The sequence below is a fragment of the Aquarana catesbeiana genome, linkage group LG05 (genome assembly GCF_042186555.1).
Source record: "Aquarana catesbeiana isolate 2022-GZ linkage group LG05, ASM4218655v1, whole genome shotgun sequence".
Classification (NCBI taxonomy): domain Eukaryota; kingdom Metazoa; phylum Chordata; class Amphibia; order Anura; family Ranidae; genus Aquarana; species Aquarana catesbeiana.
The window spans coordinates 239406939-239429805 of record NC_133328.1 but is presented as its reverse complement, the minus strand read 5'-3'; the positions used below and the strand labels follow the sequence as shown (position 1 = coordinate 239429805).

The following is a 22867-nucleotide window of genomic DNA, read 5'->3' as shown; positions in this document are numbered from 1 at the left end:
TAATCTTTTGAAATACAGTACATATTAATAAATATACATCTATCAAACACACACACACACACAAATATAATTACTGTATAAGTGAAACAAACCATAAAAACTTCAACACTAATGCGTAATACTACACAAGCTGAAAGAAATTTTTAATTGACCTGTTTTTCATTTTCGTCCTCTAGCCTTAGTCTGTCCTCAATGCAGTTTCTGGCCTGAAGGAATGCTTTTCTCTGGGCCCTTTCTGTCAAAATCCGCACGAAGACTCCAGACAAATTCACACTGACAAAAAGAATAGCATTGGCCACAAGCTGTAAAAGAAAAAAAAAAAGCTATTATTAGTCATAGGTATTACAAGATATGCTGTTATATTTTGTAACCAGGAAATTTTGCTGACTACACACTTTAAAAATCACTACAGAAAATAAACGACAAAGAGATAAATAAACCATGAGGGTGCAGTTGGACAGCCCCCTTATATAGTCCCACTCAAGATCGTGATCCATGAAACTATCAACCTGATCTCACACTGATAATTAAAGTGGTTGTAACCTCTGCTTTGTGATTTTTACCTACAGGTAAGCCTATAATAAGGCTTACCTGTAGGTAAAATGAATATCTCCTAAACCTGCACGGTTTAGGAGATATTCGCCCTGCATGCAGCCACTGATGTCAGCTGCGCATGCACTCTGAAGGTCTGGCAGATCGTGCCGGAAATTCAGAGCTCCTTGCCGTAACGCAGGACTCCCATGCATGTGTGGGAGTGACGTAATTGCGGCTCCGGCCACTCCCAGCGCTGGAGCCGCGAACCCGGAAGAAATGCCGAGGGAACAGGTAAGCTCCCACAGCGGTGACCGGGAGGTGGTACGGGCGCTTCGTTCTAAGGCAAGTATTCTATATTGAGCATACTAGCTCATTATGCCTTTGCCTTACACGTTTTTGTTTAGTTTTGTAAGGGCATACAACCACTTTAATGTGTCTCAGTTTGGCATGGGTATTAAACATCCACATAATGTTGGTTTTATGCATCCTATTCCTTTGAGGTGCACCGCAGAATGCGCACAGCTAACATTAACGGACATGCACAATTAATGTGGTTTTATTTCTGCATGCCATGTGCATTCAAAAATTATAACAGCACTTAGGTAGACGCAAAAACAGTACAGTCAATGCTGCAGAAGTACCTCACATTTGGCAAGGTAGCGCTTGAGTATTGTCTTGGAAGAAGTAGCTTTGCAAGTGGTCTTTTTTAGATCTGTATAAGCTGCATAACCCAATCCTAACATAAAGGCAACAGTATGAACAAAGGTTAAAGAACATCTAAGCGTAGACTTACAGGTATCAGTTGAATACTGCTAGTATGGTAAAACTCATCTTGTAATTGGCTGTGATACGCAGATGTGCAGAACAGCAAACAAGATGTGGAAAGAACACAATCATGTATGGTGGAAAGATGTGGGCTGAAACAGCTAATGAGTTTTCTGATTTTTTCATTTCAACGTGTTTCATCAGGAAATCGTAGTAATGTGTAGAGTACATACCATTTGTGTTTCGAACATGTTGCCATGCTCTCCTGATGAAGGATACAAGACTTTTTCTGAAACACATTAAAAAAAGCATTAGAAAAACCCATCAGCCACTTTAGCCCTCATCTATCCACTACATATTGTTGTCATTGTTGATAACAACCTTGTGCTTTAGGAAGTTATAAAACATGATGTATGCAAGGTAAGCAATGCCATATTAGCAGTATTTCATTGATGCCTGTAAGTTTTCCATTTGAAGCACTCTTCCCTTTGACTGTAGCTCAAAAAAATTGTATTTTAGGCACACCACAGTTTAGCTGGTGTATGTTCAGATACTGGAGTGTACCTTCCATAACAAACCACCCTTTAGGCTAGGTTCACATTAGTGAGAAAAATAAGTGCATTTCCGTGTACTGTAGGAGACCAGATATAATGAATGCAGGGTCTTTGTTTTTGGTAACACTAAGCACAAGTGGAAATTGTATTTCTTGAGACCTAACCGTTCGCCCAATTTTTAGAATTATTGTTACAAATCGCCATTATTAGATATTATTGTCACTGATGCTAATTTTATTATTGTTTATTAATGATCATATTTTTTTTTGTTTTATTTTTATATTTATTCTTAATTTTTTCATTGTTATGATTGTTTTTATTATTGTTGTTGTTAGCGTTTCTATTAGGATCGTGATTACTATTACCTTTGAGTTTTAGCTCTTTTCACGATTTGTTATATATAACTTTTAGCACTTTTCCATGATTTCTATACATATTTAAAAAGTCTTGCGTAGTCTTATGTAGTTTTAGATACATTTAGATATAGAGTGGAGGTATTTTTTTAAGGGTTTCTTTTTTCCATAATCATCTAATATTGAATATTTTCCATTTGCTTGCTTACTAGCCCTAAAGAAGGGGAGGATGTTCCCCCCAAAATGCGTTGGCTACATCTTTTACCTCTACCATCATCAATAAAGCACTGAAACAAAACATCAAGTGTGAATATCATCTGTTACTGGGAGCTCTTTTACACCTACTCAAGTTTGCTCCCGCTGAAATGACGTTGTCGCATCAGAAAAGTAGCAGCCCCAATATGTCAACTGAGTAGACTAATGCCGCGTACACACTGTCGGATTTTCCGACGGGAAATGTTCCATGTGAGCTTGTTGTCGGAAAGTCCGACCGTGTGTATGCTCCATCGAACATTTGCTGTCGGAATTTCCGTCAACAAATGTTTGATAGCAGGTTCTCAAATTTTCCACCAACAAAAACAGAAAGTGTATACAAGTCCGTCGCACAAAAGTTCACGCATGCTCTGAATCAAGCAGAAGGAGCCGCACTGGCTATTGAACTTCCTTTTTCTTGTACGTCACTGCGTTCTCACGTTCGTGATTTTTGGCCAACATTTGTGTGACCGTGTGTATGCAAGACAAGTTTGAGTCAACATCCTTCAAACAAAAATCCACGGTTTTGTTGTCGGAAAATCCAATCGTGTGTACGCGGCATAACAATGCCTTTCTCTGGGGAAAAATACACCATACCCCAGTCCTACCATACTTATGTTTCAGATATCCACCTACACCAAACACCAATGTAAGAGACATTCTTCCCACTGACCACCAACATAAGGGACATTATTCACACTGACCACCAATGTAAGGGACAAACTTCCCACTGGCCAACAATATAAGGAGAATTCTTCCCACTGACCACCACACTAATGTACAAAGAGCTGTATATATAGTAATTATTAGCAGGTGTTTCCTGAGACAGGAAAGTTATTTCAAGGGTTCCTCCATTTTAAAAAGGCAGAGATAGGCTTGTCTATCATGTTCTAAAGGAATAATGGCGGTGTGTTCTAATTGTTGGAGACGTTAGAAGAGAGCTGAAGTGGCATGGGTTATGCCAATTAGTACTTGATTAGACTATCAGGATAATGAAGAAGCTCCAGTACACAGGACACACGCTCCGGTCCTAAAGTGGTAAACAAGATTTGTAGCCTGCCCTCCTTTTCCTTTGTGGATGTAGAAAGTCATTCTGTGGAAAAACGATCCTGAGGAAGGGATACTGAGTCTCTTTTCAAGTTCTATTTAGGGCTTCTCTATTGCACAGCTGCATAGCATTTGTCCCTGGTTTGGGCAAAGTGAGAGGCATCTAGATTAGCAATCTTCATTTTCCTAACCAATTACCTCAGAAATCCCTGCTGCAATTATGTCACATTTCAACATTTCAAAGCTGAGATTTTAGGTTTCAATTAAAGCAATTATAAAAGAGTATAACCTAAGTTCACACTTGCAAAAAAATCTAACGCTGACACTAGCGCGAACCTATGAATTTTTGATGGGTTAAACCTAGGGTTGCACCGATACCGGTAATTTGCATGAGTACTTGTACTCGTGCAAATGCTCCAATGCCTAATTCAATACCTGGGCAGTCAGGGGATGATCGATGCGGCAGTGGGGGCCCGTTACAAGCACCGATCTCCCTGTACAGATTTCAACAAGGAAGCTGACAGCAGCTTCTCCTCCTCTCCCTCCTGCGGTTTTCAGCTGCTTTATTGAAATCTATACAGGGAGATCAGTGCTTGCAATGGCCCCCACAGTGCCGCTGTCTCCTGTCCATTCATCTTTAGTGCAGCTGAGGTTACAGAGAAAGGGACTAGGGAATCAGTGTCCTTAGTCCGTCCCTTTCTCTGTCTCAAAGGGGAGATGTCAGGGGTCTATTTAGACCCCTGATATCCCACCAAAGCCCACCAACAAGGCTGATAAAAAAAAAAAGAGGAAAATAGTAATAAATACTTAAAATAAAATTGTAAAAATAATAAAAAAAAAAAAAACACTGACACTGTACCCCCTCCACCCAAAAAAAAGCATTGTAAAAAAAAAATAAAAAAATATGAATTGTAAAAAAAAGAAAAAATAAAAATTGTAAAAAATAAAATTGTAAAAAAAAAAAAAAATAATAAAATAAAAAACTACTGACACAGTCCACACCTTATCAGTCCCCATCAGTGCTGCATGTCACATGACATTAAAATAAAGTATCTGTTCTCAGTATCGGCAAGTACTTAGAAAAAAAGTATCGGTACTTGTATTTGGTCTTAAAAAAAGTGGTATCGGTGCAACCCTAGTTAAACCCATTAAAGCGTAACTCCACTGTTGTTGAGAAAAAAAACATTCCCCCCTGTGTGATATATGTACATTGCAAGAATTATAACAACCTTTGTTGCAGATTCCTACCTTTTGTTATTCTGAAGAAATCCCTCTGTGTTTCTCTGTGCCCATGTGGGAAAATGTATCTAATAGGAATGGTTTCATAATTATCAGTCAGCTGCTGCACCTGCAGGGAACCAATGAGGAAAGCTGCTGGGCCTGCATCCTTTAGGTGTTTTCCCTATTGGAAGTATATTTTTGTTCCAGGGGATGCCTGAAATCTGACTTGTATCTTAATGCAGACTTCTGGGAAAATCAGTGAGCCAATTACACAAGCAGGAAATGATGTTTCTTGGGGTTGTTCAGTACACATTATGTGTACAGAACAACATCAGGTAGCCATATTGCATTGCATTTTTAGAAATTTACAGGGGCTGCAGATTAAAAAGGAAAGGTAATTTTTAATAACACTCAATTACAATATGACTTGTGTCACAATTGTAAACGCTATATTATTTTTTCTTTCTTTGCTATTTTTTTTCCCTACGAAAGTGAAGTTACCCTTTAAGCATATAAGGTGCATTTTAAAAGACACCTTAGACACTCTCCAAGTGATTTTGCGGAGAAGTGTTTTTTTTCCCCATCTCAATAATTGATAAATGCTTGTCAAGCATGCTGTAAACACACTGTAAACACTAGAGACACGTTTACTGTGTGCTACCATAGGCCTGAAGTGAAGTGACTTGCAATGCGGGCAGTTGAAGAGAAGGAGCGGTGGACCCCAAACAGGGGCCGATCCAGAGAGGGACAATGGGTCAATTGCTCCCCCCTCCAAGAAAATAGTGAGCAGGCTGTGCTGATGCCAACCCCCCATCAACCGTTGTTGACACAGGGCAGCGGCGCCAAAACTGACAGGCTCTGTGAAGGGAGTGACACAGGCAGAGCCACAGCTGTGGGGGGGATTTCCACGCCTTATTCTCCTCCTTGACCTGGCAATGCCCTCCTATTGGCTACATTCAGGGCTCAAAGGCTGGGAAACTAGCAGCTAGAGGATTATGGGACATGTAGTCTCGGATACCAGCGGGCCCCAGGATGATTCCCTGAGAGGACTGCAGCCCCCAGCGTGCCGAGCGGGAGGGGGAAGAGGAAGAGAGGAGAAGAGGGACCATGAGGCTGTCGGGTGGAGGGAGCCAGTGATTCTATTATTATCCTCCAAGGTAAGAACTTACCTCCAGGTGGGGGGAGCGACCTGGCTGCATCTACCCTGTCCTCCCCTCTACCTGGCTGCTCCCACCCTGTCCTCCCCTCCACCTGGCTGCATCTACCCTGTCCTCCCCTCCACCTGGCTGCTACCACCCTGTCCTCCACTCCACCTGGCTGCATCTACCCTGTCCTCCCCTCCACCTGGCTGCTCCCACCCTGTCCCTGTGCGTGTACTTATTACCTATTTTTAATCCGCTCTGTTCCAGTCATGTGATGCTGCACCTCTGGCTTCCCTTTGTCAGTGAGCGTCTGCTGCAAACGAGAGGAGGGAGCGCTGACAACGGCTGGGCCATAGGAGCCTATGGGATTTATTTACTAAAGCTGAAGAGTGCAAAATCAGGCTCACTTCTCCATAGAAACCAATCAGCTTCCAATTTTTATGGCCAAAGCTTAAAGCGGGGGTCCACCTACATCAACCTAAAAAAAAAAATATTAAAAGCCAGCAGCTACAAATACTGCAGCTGCTGACTTTTAATACATGGCCACTTACCTGTCCCAGGGTCCAGCGATGTCGGCAGGCGACGCCGAGAACCCGCTCGGTTCTCGGCAGCTGCCGTCGCCATCCTGGGTGAGGGAATCAGGAAGTGAAGCGTTGCGGCTTCAGTTCCCATTCCCTACTGCGCATGCGCGAGTCGCGCTGCACATCGTAACTGGTCCCCGCTCTCTCCTGGGAGCTGTGTGTTTCCCAGGAGCCAGCGTGGAGGGACAGGAAGAGGCATAGACTCCCATGGGAGTCTATGCCGGAAGTGGGTGCAAATACCTGTCTTAGACAGGTATCTGCACCCCCCTCCCCCCTGAAAGGTGCCAAATGTGACACCGGAGGGGGGGAGGGTTCCAAAAAGCGGAAGTTCCATTTTTGTGTGGAACTCCGCTTTAATTGAACAAGCTGAGGTTAGAAGCCGATTGGTTTGTACACAGAAGTGAGCCTGATTTTGCACTCTCAAGCTTTAGTAAATAAACCACTATGGCTGAGGTCATGGAATTTCCAGCCGTTGTCAAGCCAGAGCTGCAGGATCAAAAAAAATATAAAAATAGGTTCTGTACATATACAGATCTTCTTTATACAGGTTAGGCCGGATAAGTAGGAGGAGAGGGGAAGCAACATTTTTTGGTATAAAAGCCTTTTTTCCCCACTTTAAAAGCACTGCAATTTTTCTAGAAACAAAAGTGCTAAAGAGAGTGATTTTGTAGCTACTAGAAATTACTTTTATAAAAATGTTCAATTACATTATGTACAGTAATAGTATTTTGTTTACGCAATTTTGAGCTAGAGTGTCTCCAGGTCCGATGGCATTTACAGTATATTGTAGGTCCATAATTCTGTTTAAAGTGACTGTAAAGGCCTTTTTTTTTTAAATAACAAACATGTTATACTTACCTCCACTGTGCAGCTTGTTTTGCAGAGTGGCCCCGAACCTCAGCTTCTGGGGTCCCCCAGTGTCTCTCGTGGCTCCTCCCCACATCTGATAACCATCTCGTAGAATCGCTTCCCCGGAGGGGGGGGGTTGCCTTGCGGGCACACCCCCGAGTCCAGCATTTGCATCTATAGACACAGAATGCCGGATTCAGCCCCACCCCCTGGCACCCACGTCATTGGATTTGACAGCAACTGGAGCAAATGGCTGAGCTGCTATCAATCTATCCAATCAAGAGCTGGGAGCCCATGGAGAGAAAGACAGCGCATCCCCGCTGACTGAATGAAGGGGTTCAGGTAAGTAAAAGGAGGGGGCTAGGGGGCTAGTGACTGCCAGGTGTTTTTTCACCTTAATGCATAGGATGCATTAAGGTGAAAAAACACGAACCTTTACAACCCCTTTAAGCTCATCTGGCAGCATGTTGGTGATTTTATGGCATTACAATTTACAACATTAAGGTTACTTTCACACTGCAGCGGTTCTGGCATTAGCGGTAAAGCAGCGCTTGTTTTAGTCGCGCTCCACCGCTATTATTTTGCCGTTGCTTTTTTGGGTGGTAGCGGGGCGCTTTGAACCCCCAAGAAGGGGTTCAAAGCGCCCATGATGCGGCGCTTCCGAATCGCTTTTCAGGTGTTTCGGAAGCGGTACCCATTCATTCCAATGGGCAGGGGCGGTGTGGGAGTGGTGTATACAGCGCTCCAACACCATCCCAAAGATGCGGCTTGCAGGACTTTTCCATCCTGCAAGCGCACCCCGCCCCAGTGTGAAAGTACTCACAGGCGTGTGAAAGTACTTTACAGGCGTATTTTTTAGCGCTAAAACGCTTGAAAACTGCCTCAGTGTGAAAGGGGTCTTAAAAAAAAATGCAGTCAGTTTGAAAACTCCCTATAATATTGCATCATGTAAAATTCCCACCTAAAGGCATGGCCTTGCCACAAGTCTGCACATATTTTTAGATATTTCACGATAGCCCTCCTAGCCTTTGTTTTGTGTCTAGACATATACACTTTGCAAGATGTATGACTTTTCCTTAGACAATATTAAATACAATACAATACAATATTATTGTGATCAAGAGTTGTACAGAAATACATGGACTTGCTATGCGTTTATATTTCTTACAATTTGCAGTTATTGAAAGAAGTAACAAAGCAATATCTCTGTCCTTTATAAAATGAGTAGTGTGCAAACAACTTGAGCTGCTGAACCGTTTTGACAAGTGAAATGCATACACATCTAACAAGGTTGGACAATTTAACCAAGTAAAATTAATTTGACAAAAGTGTTTTCGTTAGTAGCACACATTCAGTTATGTGTGCAGAATTTATGACAAACGGGGAAAACATGGGCAGCTCAGCTCAGGGAGCTACTGAACACCCATTCTGACAGGCTCCCGCTTCATGCTGAAGGGATCAAACAGAATCAATCACTTTAGAAGAGATAATCTATGCAATTATGATATATTTCTAATCTATTTTCACCGAACATGTCAAATGCCAGGATTAGAACTGGCTGATTCAGGGTTCTGTGCATTCATAATGATGGCTATACTATGTATAGAAGTAAAACTACAGTACAAATCTGAAAAACAGATTATTGGTTAAAAAATAAATAAAAATAAATTACACCTTAATAAAAGTATAATTTAACATGATAAAAGTATACATTTAAAAATGTTATACCTTAAAGTGTATATGAACCCTCACCTTGTAAAACAAGCTATTCAGTTTGAGTTTGCTCACATAATTTGTAATAAAAAAAATCTTTGCCATTCTGAAGCTTCCCTCCAACTACTTTGCATATTATTTTATATATACTCCGATTCTCTACTTGCCAAAAATGCTGCAGAAATATCCCTCCACTGAGTCTGTCTGCAGCCATATTAACTGTGGGCAGCTGAAGCTGCTGCCTGTTCACTTTCTGGATTCACACAGACACACAGAGGCACACCTCCAGCTCTGCAGCTCTCATTGGCCCTCTTATGACTTATCCCTCATCCCTTCCTGGCAAACTCTTACAAGAGTAAGAGAGAGCTGTGCATGATGTCATAAGGCTAGGCTAATGACCAGACAAGAAAAAGGAAGTGGGCTGTATAAGATATTTACTGGCAGAAAAAAATGTTTTACTATCCAAAGTTAAAACAACAAGGGCAGAAGATTTAATAGATGCAAAGTTGAAAACAATGACTGAAGGTCCGCTTTAACCACCTGTCGCCTGTAAACAGTACATTTACTGCCAGCGGGCGACACAGCCAGGCACCATAATGTACCTGGTTTAGAGGCACGCATGCGCATGCCCCCTGCTGACCTGTGCTGTGATTGGACACAGCACAAGTTTGTCAGCAGGTTACAGTCAATGATTTTGGCTGTATACCCGCAGATCGTCTGTGGCCAATCACAGCACAGATCTGTGTAAACACAGGCGCTGGATTTCTAAGGATACCAAAACTTGTGATTCTAGACACTGGCAGAAAAACTGAGATGTACCCATTAAGTTATTACTTAGGCTCTGTGTCCCATGATGTACGATAAAGAAATGCTGTTTTTTATTTTCCTTGCATGTCCCCCTCGGATCTACAGCAACTGCACTTGAAAGTGCACTTGCCTTTAGTAAATAACCCCCTCTGTGTCTCTTCACCTGTTAAAGCCAAAGTATCCCTAGGCTTTCTGCAGTCTGAACCCTGTTTACTCCATTTAGAGCAAAGTGGCAGTGTCTGCACATAGGCCAACCCCCCTGTAAACTAACCAAGCTACTTTCCCTCACCACCTACCCGCACCTAGTCCTTGTTAATTGTGCAGGGCTTCTGGGTATGAGGAGCATGCAACCTCCCCTATGTGACAGTGCTTGGGCCTTAGCAGCTACTCATCAGACCTTAACATGTTAACATGAGCAAGTACCCTTGTCCAAATTCCGACATTAGTCCATTAGATATAAGAAGTGCTGCAGCACAGAAGTGGCAAGGAAGTGTGGACAGTTAAGTATACATGCCTGTGGGAAAGGGTCTATGCGTAAACACTTTTACTTTACCCTGAATGGGCAAAGTGACGGTGACTGTGTACATTTACATTTTTGTGTAAAACAAATTGAGTTTGATTTTTCTAGGATTTCCTTTTATTTCTCCTGTGTTAGTCCCCATGAGAAGTCCTAAATTTCCCACCTCTTTTGTCACACACCAATAAAGCATTATTTTTTGTGCTTTTCTTGTTATGTAAACTTACCAAGGTTAGCTAAGTCTCTTATGCCAGTTTAACAAGAAACAATAAATCTGTCTTGACAAAGAAAAAGTATTTTTAATTACTTATTTGCAATAAATGGATACTTGACCTCAATCAATAAACTACCATTTTCATCAAAAATGAATGATCAGCCCTTGTATGTATTCAATTTGAGCTTTTTAGTGGTGTTCAACAATTACGGTATATTCATTGGATAAAGACTGGAAACAATTAAAATATATGATGGATCAACCAATTACTTATTGTTATTGTGTATGACCAGCATTAGAAGATGTATTCATACTGTATGTAGTTCCCTGCTATGTAGTCTAGCTTACAAAGGAGTATTCAAAGCACTAGACTGTCACCAGCTCCAGAGAGTGTGAAAGTAATATAAAACTCACTACAGAAAGGAGAATTTTACATTTTACACATTTCTTTTACAAGAAATCTCAGATCTACAGAAGGCTGCATGTTATATTCTGACATTTAACGTTTTTTAGACAATACACACATAGAGAAAATACTTTTAGAGCAAAGATTGTATCTCAAATATTTTCAGCCATAGGCGTGTGCACGGGGTGTGCCGGGTGTGCCTGGGCACACCCTAATCACCCCGTGCTGTGTCCAGAGATTTGCCCCAAAATGCTGCATCCAAGAGAGTGTGTGGCCTGCGCTGCCTGTGAAACAGTTTCACAGGCAGCAGATTGTGAGAATTGCCAGAGCTGTTCAGTGTATGAAACTGTCAGATAATGACACTGCATGCAGGGAGAGACACCAGCTGTCAAAATGTCGGGGTGATGTCGGGGGTGGGCGGGACAGAACGGCCATCAAATACCAGCCAATGGGATGGGGTCTGGGCGGGCCGCTACATTTATGTGGCCCCGCCCCCTCTCTGAAGCAGCTCAAACATTGGCTGGTGTTTATAGCGCTTGGTCCCGCCCACTCCCGACTTTGCGGCTGAGTTGTAAGTCATCACAACTCAGCCACGATGTCGGGGTTGGGCGGGATCAAGCTCCAACACCAGCCAATGATTGGGCTGCTTCAGAGAGGGGGCGGAGCCAGAGAAATGTAGCAGCCCGCCCAGACCCATCCTATTGGCTGGTGTTTGGTAACTGTTCAGTCCTGCCCACCACCAGCATCACCGCTGACTTTTAACAGCTGGTGTCTCTCCCTGCATGCAGTGTCATTATCTGACAGTTTTATACACTGAACAGCTCTGGCAATTCTCACGATCTCCTGAATGTGAAACTCCCCCTCTCTCTGTGCCACCCAATGCTACCTATCAGTGCCAACCAATGATGTCAATCAGTGCCAACCAATGCTGCCTATCGGTGCCAACCAATGCTGCCAATCAGTGCAAACCAATGCTGCCAATCAGTGCAAACCAATGCTGCCAATCAGTGCCAACCAATGCTGCCAATCAGTGCCAACCAATGCTGTCTATCAGTGCCAACCAATGCTGCCAATCAGTGCCAACCAATGCTGCCTATCAGGATTCTGGAAGAATGGTCAAACATTCCCATAGACACACTCCTAAACCTTGTGGACAGCTTTCCTAGAAGAGTTGAAGCTTTTATAGCTGCAAAGGGTGGGCCAACTCAATATTGAACCCTATGGACTAAGACGGCATTAAAGTTCATGTGCGTGTAAAGGCCGGCGTCCCAATACTTTTGACAATATATATATATGTTTGTGTGCTTGAGCTTTCGGGTGCACACCCTAATGCAATAAGCTGCGCACGCCTATGTTTTCAGCATGATGGTACACTTTTTCTTGCTGCTTGGTTTCCCTGCCACTGTAGCAATGCTTAAAGCGGAGTTCCACCCAAAAACGGAACTTCCGCTTATCATGTTCCCCCCCCCTCCGGTGTCACATTTGGCACCTTAAAGGGGGGAGCAGATACCTGTCTAATCCAGGTATTTGCTCCAACTTCCGGCAATAGATCACCGCAGAATCTGCAGCGATCTACGCCATATCTGGCCCCTCCTCCGTCCCCCCCCTGCTGTCTTCTGGGAGACACACAGATCCCCTAAGACAACAGGGACCAGTCAGGACACGCAGCGTGACTCGCGCATGCACAGTAGGGAACCAGGCTGTTCAGTCCTGCCCACCACCAGCATCACCGCTGACTTTTAACAGCTGGTGTCTCTCCCTGCATGCAGTGTCATTATCTGACAGTTTTATACACTGAACAGCTCTGGCAATTCTCACGATCTCCTGAATGTGAAACTCCCCCTCTCTCTGTGCCACCCAATGCTACCTATCAGTGCCAACCAATGATGTCAATCAGTGCCAACCAATGCTGCCTATCGGTGCCAACCAATGCTGCCAATCAGTGCAAACCAATGCTGCCAATCAGTGCAAACCAATGCTGCCAATCAGTGCCAACCAATGCTGCCAATCAGTGCCAACCAATGCTGTCTATCAGTGCCAACCAATGCTGCCAATCAGTGCCAACCAATGCTGCCTATCAGTGCCAACCAGTACTGCCTATCTGTGTCAGTGCTGCTTATCAGTGCCAACCAATTCTGCCTATTAGTGCCAACCATTGTAAACCAGTGCTGCCTATCAGTGCAAACCAGTGCCGCCTATCAGTGCCAACCAATGCTGCCTATCAGTGCCAGTGCTGCTTATCAGTGCCAACCAATGCTGCCTATCAGTGCCAGTGCTGCTTATCAGTGACAACCAATGTTGCCTATCAATGCCAACCAGTACTGCCTATCTGTGCCAGTGCTGCTTATCAGTGCCAACCAATTCTGCCTATCAGTGCCAACCAGTGCTGCCTATCAGTGCAAACCAGTGCTGCCTATCAGTGCCAACCAATGCTGCCTATCAGTGCCAACCAATGCTGCCTATCAGTGCCAACCAATGCTGTCAATCAGTGCCAACCAATGCTGTCAATCAGTGCCAACCAATGCTGTCAATCAGTGCCAACCAATGCTGCCTATCAGTTCTGCCTATCAGTGCCCATAAGTGCTGCCCATCAGTGCTGCCAATCAGTGCCCATCAGTGCTGCATATCAGTGCCCATCAGTGCTGCCTATCAGTGCCCATCAGTGCTGCCTATCAGTGCCAATCAGTGCTCATCAGTGCTGCCAGTCAGTGCCCATCAGTGCTTCCAAACAGTGCCAACCAATGCTGCCAATCAGTGCCAACTAATTCTGCCAATCAGTGCCAACCAGTACTGCCTATCCGTGCCAGTGCTGCTTATCAGTGCCAACCAATTCTGCCTATCAGTGCCAACCATTGCAAACCAGTGCTGCCTATCAGTGCAAACCAGTGCTGCCTATCAGTGCCAACCAATGCTGCCTATCAGTGCCAGTGCTGCTCATCAGTGCCAACCAATGCTGCCTATCAGTGCCAACCAGTACTGCCTATCTGTGCCAGTGCTGCTTATCAGTGCCAACCAATTCTGCCTATCAGTGCCAACCAGTGCTGCCTATCAGTGCAAAACAGTGCTGCCTATCAGTGCCAACCAATGCTGCCTATCAGTGCCAACCAATGCTGCCTATCAGTGCTGCATATCAGTGCCCATCGGTGCTGCCTATCAGTGCCAATCAGTGCCAATAAGTGCTGCCCATCAGTGCTGCCAATCAGTGCCCATCAGTGCTGCATATCAGTGCCCATCAGTGCTGCATATCAGTGCCCATCAGTGCAGCCTATCAGTGCCCATCAGTGCTGACAATTAGTGCCCATCAGTGCTGCCTATCAGTGCCAATCAGTGCTGACAATTAGTGCCCATCGGTGCTGCCTATCAGTGCCAATCAGTGCCCATAAGTGCTGTCCATCAGTGCTGCCAATCAGTGCACATCAGTGCTGCATATCAGTGCCCATCAGTGCTGCATATCAGTGCCCATCAGTGCTGCATATCAGTGCCCATCAGTGCAGCCTATCAGTGCCAATCAGTGCTGACAATTAATGCCCATCAGTGCTGCCTATCAGTGCCAATCAGTGCTGACAATTAGTGCCCATCAGTGCTGCCTATCAGTGCCACCTACCAGTGCCCATCAGTGCTGCCAGTCAGTGCCCATCAGTGCTGCCTATCAGTGCAGCCTATCAGTGCCCATCAGTGCCAATCAGTGTCCATCAGTGCTGCCAATCAGTGCTGTGAATCAGAGCCTATCAGTGCCCATAAGTGCTACCAATAAGAGCCCATCAGTGATGCATATCTGTGCCCATCAGTGCCACCTATCAGTGCCAATCAGTGCCCATTAGTGCCAATCAGTGTTGCCTATCAGTGCCACCTATCAGTGCACATCAGTGCTACCAATTAGTGCCCATCAACGCTGCCAATCAGTGCAGCCTATTAGTGCCCATTCGTGCTGCCTATCAGTGCCCATCAGTGCTGCCTTAGCAGGGATGGTGGAAACCCCTCTACAGATAATTGCAATACAAATTACCTTCGAGTGCAACAACTTTTTAGTTGGAAGGTTCACACCATTATAGCACTTTGGATTTTTTCTTTTTTAGAGTGTTACACTTAATTGTATATGTTTTAGTTACAGTTATAATGTGAATTATTGCACTTGAAGTTAATTTCCCACCACCCCTGCTAAGTCCATGTCTTTATGGACCTTGCTTTGTGCACTGGTGCGCAGTCATGTTGGAAGGGGTCATCCCCAAACTGTTCCCTCAAAGTTGAGAGCATGAAATTGTCCAAAATGTCTTGGTATGCTGACGCCTTAAGAGTTCCCTTCACTGGAACTAAGGGGCCAAGCCCAACCCCTGAAAAACAACTCCACACCATAATCCCCCCTCCATCAAATGATTTGGACCAGTGCAGAAAGCAAGGTCCATAAAGACATGGATGAGCGAGTTTGGGGTGGAGGAACTTGACTGACCTGCAAAGAGTCCTGACCTCAACCCGATAGAACACCTTTGGGATGAATTCGAGTGGAGACTGCGAGCCAGGCCTTCTCGTCCAACATCAGCGCCTGACCTCACAAATGCCCTTCTGGAAGAATGGTCAAACATTCCCATAGACACACTCCTAAACCTTGTGGACAGCTTTCCTAGAAGAGTTGAAGCTTTTATAGCTGCAAAGGGTGGGCCAACTCAATATTGAACCCTATGGACTAAGACGGCATTAAAGTTCATGTGCGTGTAAAGGCCGGCGTCCCAATACTTTTGACAATATATATATATGTTTGTGTGCTTGAGCTTTCGGGTGCACACCCTAATGCAATAGGCTGCGCACGCCTATGTTTTCAGCATGATGGTACACTTTTTCTTGCTGCTTGGTTTCCCTGCCACTGTAGCAATGCTTAAAGCGGAGTTCCACCCAAAAACGGAACTTCCGCTTATCATGTTCCCCCCCCCCCCTCCGGTGTCACATTTGGCACCTTAAAGGGGGGAGCAGATACCTGTCTAATCCAGGTATTTGCTCCAACTTCCGGCAATAGATCACCGCAGAATCTGCAGCGATCTACGCCATGTCTGGCCCCTCCTCCGTCCCCCCCCCTGCTGTCTTCTGGGAGACACACAGATCCCCTAAGACAACAGGGACCAGTCAGGACACGCAGCGTGACTCGCGCATGCACAATAGGGAACCAGGCTGTGAAGTCGCAAGGCTTCACTTCCTGATTCCCTTACTGAAGATGGCGGCGCCTCCACCGGGAGCTGAGGGTTTGGATCGGCCTCGGGGGAGGACATCGCGGGAGCCCTGGACAAGTAAGTGTCCTATTTTAAAAGTCAGCAGCTGCAGTGTTTGTAGCTGCTGACTTTTAATTTTTTTTTTTTTTCAGCAGAACTCCGCTTTAAAAAGGAGCTCTAGTCCCCCCCCAAAAATTAAAAGTCAGCAGCTACAAATACTGTAGTTACTGGCTTTTAATGTAAGGACACTTATCTGTCCAGGGATCCAGCAATGTCCTCACCCGAGGCGATCAATCGACTTTGGTTCCAGGCACCAGCATCTTAACTAAGGGAAACCGGCAGTGGGGGACTTCCGCTCAGATCGACTTTATGGATTGTTTATGGATTTTTTTATTATTTGCACATATGTTTTAAATTACATATTTTTTACTTTTCACTTGATTGTATGATTATTACAATGATCTTATAAACTTTCTAATAATAGCGCAACACAATATTTATTCTTAAGGTATATATATTATATATGTGGATATACCGTGAGTGTAGTTATCACAGATTATATATATTGTCTTGTTAGATTGTGACACAGTTATTTGTATGGTGACACTTTTGCGTGACTTGTTTCCAATTTTTTATCTTTATTGAATAAGGCTGACAATCATAATTAATTCATTAACACCAGAGTGGTCTTACTGTAATGGTTTTAATCCCTATTCACTCTTGAGCGTTTTCAGCTTGTTTCCCTATACCTGACTTCACTCAACATGCAGAATCCCATTCTAAAGCCTCGTACACTTGATCAGATTTTCCGCAGACAAAAGCGTCAGACTTTTGTCCGAAGGGCATTGGCCATGAACTTGTCTTGCATACAAACGGCACACAATTGTCGGCAAACAAACACGAACGTAGTGACATACTATGTGGCTTTTCAGATCTTTAGCGCCACCCTTTGGGCACCTTCTGCTAATATTGTGTTTGATGAGCATTGATTCCGAGCACTGTAATAATCATACAATCAAGTGAAAAATAAAAAATATGTGATTTAAAACATATGTGCAAATAATAAAAAAATCCATAAACAATCCATAAAGTCGATCTGAGCGGAAGTTCCCCACTGCCGGTTTCCCTTAGTTAAGATGCTGGTGCCTGGAACCAAAGTCGATTGAAGGATCGCCTCAGGTGAGGACATTGCTGGATCCCTGGACAGATAAGTGTCCTTAAAAGCCAGTAACTACAGTATTTGTAGCTGCTGACTTTTAATTTTTGGGGGGAGACTGGAGCTCCTTTTTAAAGCGGAGTTCTGCCGAAAAAAAAAAAATTAAAAGTCAGCAGCTACAAACACTGCAGCTGCTGACTTTTAAAATAAGACACTTACTTGTCCAGGGCTCCCGCGATGTCCTCCCCCGAGGCCGATCCAAACCCTCAGCTCCCGGTGGAGGCACCGCCATGTTCAGTAAGGGAATCAGGAAGTGAAGCCTTGCGACTGGTTGTATTTTGGACTTTTGTCTGACGGACTTGTGTACACATGATTGGAAAATCTGACAGCAGACCGTTGTCTGCGGTAAATTTATAAGCCTGCCATCCAACATTTGTCTGCGGAAAAATCCGACAACAATTGTCCAATGGATCGTACAAACGATTGGATTTTAGGCCAACAGTCTGTCAACACACAATTCCCATTGGAAAATCCAATTGTGTGTACAAGGCTTAACTGTTCCTGTTCACGCTTGTATACTCAGTCACCCTACACTCTACATTAAAAAAAGTACATGAGCTTTTTTTTTTTTTTTTTTGCGTATTCAGGCATTTTGCCCCCACAGACTTCAATGGGTGGGCCCGTTAATACAAAACACACGTGCTTCTGCACCTGAAGAACCTCTCTTCGCCTATAAAACTGCTCTCCTCCATTTGCCTAGCCCAGGAAACAAAACGCCTGACGCTGGAAAGAATGGTAAAAAACACTTGCAAAAAGCTTAAAAAAAAGGCTGGATAAAAAACACTTTAAAATCACGTAGGAATACGCTCCGGTCAGGTGAATGCACACTCCGTGCCAAAAAACAAACACCTAATGAAAAGAAAAAAAGATGGCTGAACAGCTCTCACATGATGGGGATCAAAAGAATAAATATAGATTATCTTTACTACAGTGTAAATGTTAAAGGGCAAATGGTATATCACCTTAACATGAAATGATGCATTTTCCTTGTTTTGGTGATGATCCCCTTTAACAACACAGAATAGTATAACACAATTCCAGGCTGGAAAGAGAAATACCATGGAAACGGTCTTTCTATTCAAGACAAAAATCCCTGCTTTCTCAGCTTCCTAATCATGCAGGAAATCTAAATATAGATATTTTGTAAATACCCTGAGAGGAAATTCAAAGACATATTTGTAGCAAACAAAAAAGAAATAAATCATCGGAGTTATTTTACTGAACGCGATACTAGTATCACCCTGGAAAGAAAAAAAAAAAAAAAAAACATTAAACTGATTACCCAATGATGAGCACAGCATGCTTTTAATCCAAACTGCTCCCATATTCATTTTTATCATGGATATTAAGCGACACCGTTTAGGTACAGCATGCTGACATTGTAGCCCAAACCTTTGTGTAGCTAATGTTTTGTAATACAGTATGCTAAAATTTACTATAGATAAAATGTTACAACCTATACAAAATGAACACAATCATTTTCTCATTTCTGCTACGTAATGGGACAGACCAGAGTTCCTCAACCTTTACTCAGCCACAGCTTACAAGGGTGGTCAAGAGATGGTAAAACCAGGTGGTTTATGTGCCCTCCCGGCCGCCCTACCTAGAAGTGGCCATGGTGCTTGGGTAGGTACACATTGCTGCGGTTGTGATTCTTTGAATTGTGGTGCTGCAATTCCAACACTACATGTTGTGTTTGACAGGTGGCACCACCATTGAAGTGATTGGGGCTGTGCTGCAACCACAAGCCAAACACCTGGCTCGCAGTTGTGGTGTGGTCATGCAATACAAAACTGGTGTTGGGTAATAAAGAAAACCCACACAGCCAAGTCTGCTGTTAGAAATCATGGGGCCCCGGACAGCCTACTTGACAGCCCCCCCCCCCCACCTGACAGTGCGTGGGGCTGACCACCGCTTCCCATAGCCCACAGGCAGCAAGCAGAGAAAAAGGAGGCACCGTGGACTGTGTGCCTTGGAGAAAGTAGGATGTGGCAAAACTGCCCTAACAGTGGGAGAGCAGGAATCAGGTGTATATAATTTACAAAATGCAGGAGGTCAAGAATATGTAATATACAGAGTGCAGGCATCAGGACTATGTAACTTACACAGTGTAGTTTCAGGAGTATGTACTGTACAGTTTGCAGGAGTCAGTGGTACGTACATAGTGCAGGGGTCAGGAGTGTTTAACCGCTTACCGACCAGCTGCCGTCATTATACTGCAGCAGGTCGGCTCTCCTGTGCAAACCGCCATGGGTGTACGTTGGTCTTTGCACAGAAGATAGCAGGTGGGCCGCGGGTGTGTGCCGGTGATCGCGGTGTACAGAGGCAGAACGGGGAACTGCCTATGTAAACAAGATGATTCCCCGTTCTGCCAGATGACATGTCAGATCTTCTGTTCCCAGTGATCGCTGTCATGTTCCTGGTAGCCCATCCCCCCTACAGTTAGAACACACCCAGGGAACACACTTAACCCCTTGAGCATTTTTATAGCACCGATCAATGTAATAATGTCACTGGTCCCCAAAAGTGCAATCCAGCTAAAAATCGCAGATCGCTGCCATTACCAGTAAAAACAATTTTTAAAAAAAATAAAATAAAAGTTCATAAATCTATCCCATAATTTGCAGACACAATAGCTTTTGCGCAAAATAATCAATATACGCCTATTGCAATTTTTTTTACCAAAAATATGTAGAAGAACATATCGGCTTAAACTGATGATACATATTTTTTTGGATATGTATTACAGCAGAAATGTTTTAAAAAAATGTTTTTTTTTTTTCAATATTGTCGGTCTTTTTTTGTTTTTAGCGCAAAAAATAAAAACCGCAAAGGTGATCGAATACCACCAAAAGAAAGCTCTATTTTGGAAAAAAAAAGATGTCAATTTTGTTTGGGTACAACGTTCCACAACTGCGCAATTGTCAGTTAAAACAACGCAGTGCCGTAACGCAAAAAATGGCCCGTTCATAAAGGGGCAAATCCTTCCAGGGCTGAAGTGCTTAATATACAGAGTGCAGTAGTTAGGAGGGAGTAATGGCAAAGGCAGCAAATGGGGTATACAAAACTATCCCCCCCAATCACGTTCAGTTGCCAAATGCATCTCCACTCCATTGAATGGGGACGCCTCACAACCATGTACAACAAACACAGTTGCAACGAGGTGGTGCAAGGCTTTTAGGGATTAAATCAGATGGCGAGGAGGCAATATAATGCTTCCTTACCACCTGTCAAACACCCTCTGAAAAGTGATCCACTGTGGTTTACTTTTTAGAGGGCAACACTAGTGTAGCCTAATCTACAGCAATGCCCCTCAAATGTGTCACTCCAAACATGCTTTGTATTTCCCAAGAGTTCAAATGCAGCATTGTTAGTCCCCGCTCCCCCCCGTACCTGGTCTGGAGAGCTTCTTCTACCTGGGGCCTGGGTACAGTGCTTGTCCTGCAGGTTGTTGCTCCTGGAGCTGGGAGCTTGGGACCAGCTGTGCACTGCTGGTACATCTGGTCCTCTCCCTTCTGGGCACTACCGAGCTGGGCAACTAGGGCTGGAGAGAACTGGGGGGCCCGGAGGTAGAGCAGGGGGAGACTCCCAAACCCTGTCCACCAATAAATTAATCCCCCGCTGTGCAGCTATTTAGAAAAAAAAAAACGTCTCCGGGCCCCCTGTGTTCAGTGGGGGCTGAGGGACAGTAAGTGGACTATTTCTTCACTTTCGGGTATAGGCGGATTAATCCCGGCCAGCCGTGGTGTATTCATATTGAAGATGCCGGGCTTCAACTGTGTAGCATGCTGCAACGGATTAATCCACCCATACCTGAAAGTGAAGAAATAGTCTGCTCTCTGTCTCCCCGGGCCCCACTGAACACCTGGGGCCCAGAGACATTTGTTTTCCAAATAGCTGCATAGCTGGGGGTTTAATTTATCGGTGGACAGGATTTGGGAGTCTCCACCTGCTCTACCTCCGGGCCCCCCCTGCTGAGATGTCAGATCCAGGCCTGGTACGGGAGGGCTGGTGGTCCCCCCTCATCAGCGGCCCTGCCCACAGCTTTACCTCCTTGTTTCATCTGAAAAGCGATCTACTGCCGGGGGGGGCTTGAGATTGGTTAGAAACTGCGACAAGTGTAAATGGAACCTTGGAGCCTTAATATGCAAAATCTTGGGGCAACCCATCTCAAGATTTTGTTTGAGAGATTTTGAAGCTTAGAAAATCATAGGGTGTTATACAACACAAACATCAATACCAAGATGCATACCTAAATGCACAAAATATAACTGAATATTAATTTTTAGAGATAATAACAATAGGGGTAGTTGATCCAGGGAATATCTGATCAGGAAGAAATTTTTTAAATATATTTTGGCTTCCTCTGGATCCACTGTGGGTATATCATAGTATATATGGAGGTTTTCTATTTGTGTGGGTTTTTTTTTTTTTTTGGTTAAACTAGATGGACTGGTGTCTTTTTTCAACCTAACTGTGTAACTATGTAAGTATGTTGAGAAATTACACTACAGCGAGTCAATTACAGAGCTGTCATAGTGGAATGCTCAATTTCCAGTGTATTGGGAAAGACACCTGTAATGCTCAGTCTGATATCTAGGTCAAGAACTATAGCTGACAAATATGACGCTCGGCCCAGTGCTTAGGTCAGAAACTATAGCTGGTGAGTGTTTCTTCCAACATTAGCAGCTTCAGTTCCCCTAATGCAAATGGGCCTACGGATACTTGGTTGCCTCTGGGTCTTAGAACACAATGTTATAGTGCCAGATTCCACCAGGACTAAACAATGTAGCAAGAAAGGGCACCTATAGTATTGAGGCTGATACGACAAGAGACAGTAACTGGCAGTGGAATCCAGAGACAGTCCAAGGTCAGGGCAAGCAGTGAGTAAGCCTAATCCAGTTAACAATTCAATAGGTTAAGGCAGGTAGTGAGCAGGCGTAATTGAGTAAACAGCTCCAAGATCAGGGCAGGTAGAGGACAACGTGATTCAGTAAATGCTCTGAGGTCGGCAGGCGGCAATCCAAAATAGCCAGAATACAAGGCAGGGGTCAGCAATGAGGTATTCAATGACAGGTAACAGTAGGTATGGGCACAACAGGTAGGAACTAAGCAGACGCTATCACAAGCCCAGAGCCCTGGGTTTGTGATACTCAAATAGAGTGTCACAGCCAATCAGGCTAGAGGGATAGGAACATAGAAAATGGGATGCCACAGAGAGAGGTGCAGCACTGCCAGCCAATGTAGAGGGAGGAGATGACGCCAAGACAGGTTGCAGAGCGTGGTTCCCTCTGATGAATAGAAAGAGAGAAGACATCATCTTAGTTGCTTTGCAATGGAAATGCAGGCCAGGCCCAGGTTGCAAAGAATCAGGTAGGAGCATCAGCCTGGCACCACCACACCTAATAGGCTTGAGAGACAACCCAAATGTCACATATCGAGCAAAAAAAAATTAAAAATCAACAGCTGCTTAACTGAAGAAAATCCACTAGCAAAGT

General features: G+C 44.2%; 1 protein-coding gene across 2 annotated transcripts in view; it reads right to left on the bottom strand.

The window, feature by feature from the left end:
• ADCY1 (adenylate cyclase 1) overlaps positions 1–22867 on the bottom strand; it is a 525405-nt gene that overhangs the window by 434003 nt on the left and 68535 nt on the right. For both annotated transcript variants that reach the window (XM_073630633.1, XM_073630634.1), the window contains exon 2: positions 153–302. In XM_073630633.1, coding sequence (XP_073486734.1) covers positions 153–302 — 150 coding nt within the window. The remainder of the gene's footprint in view (positions 1–152; positions 303–22867) is intronic.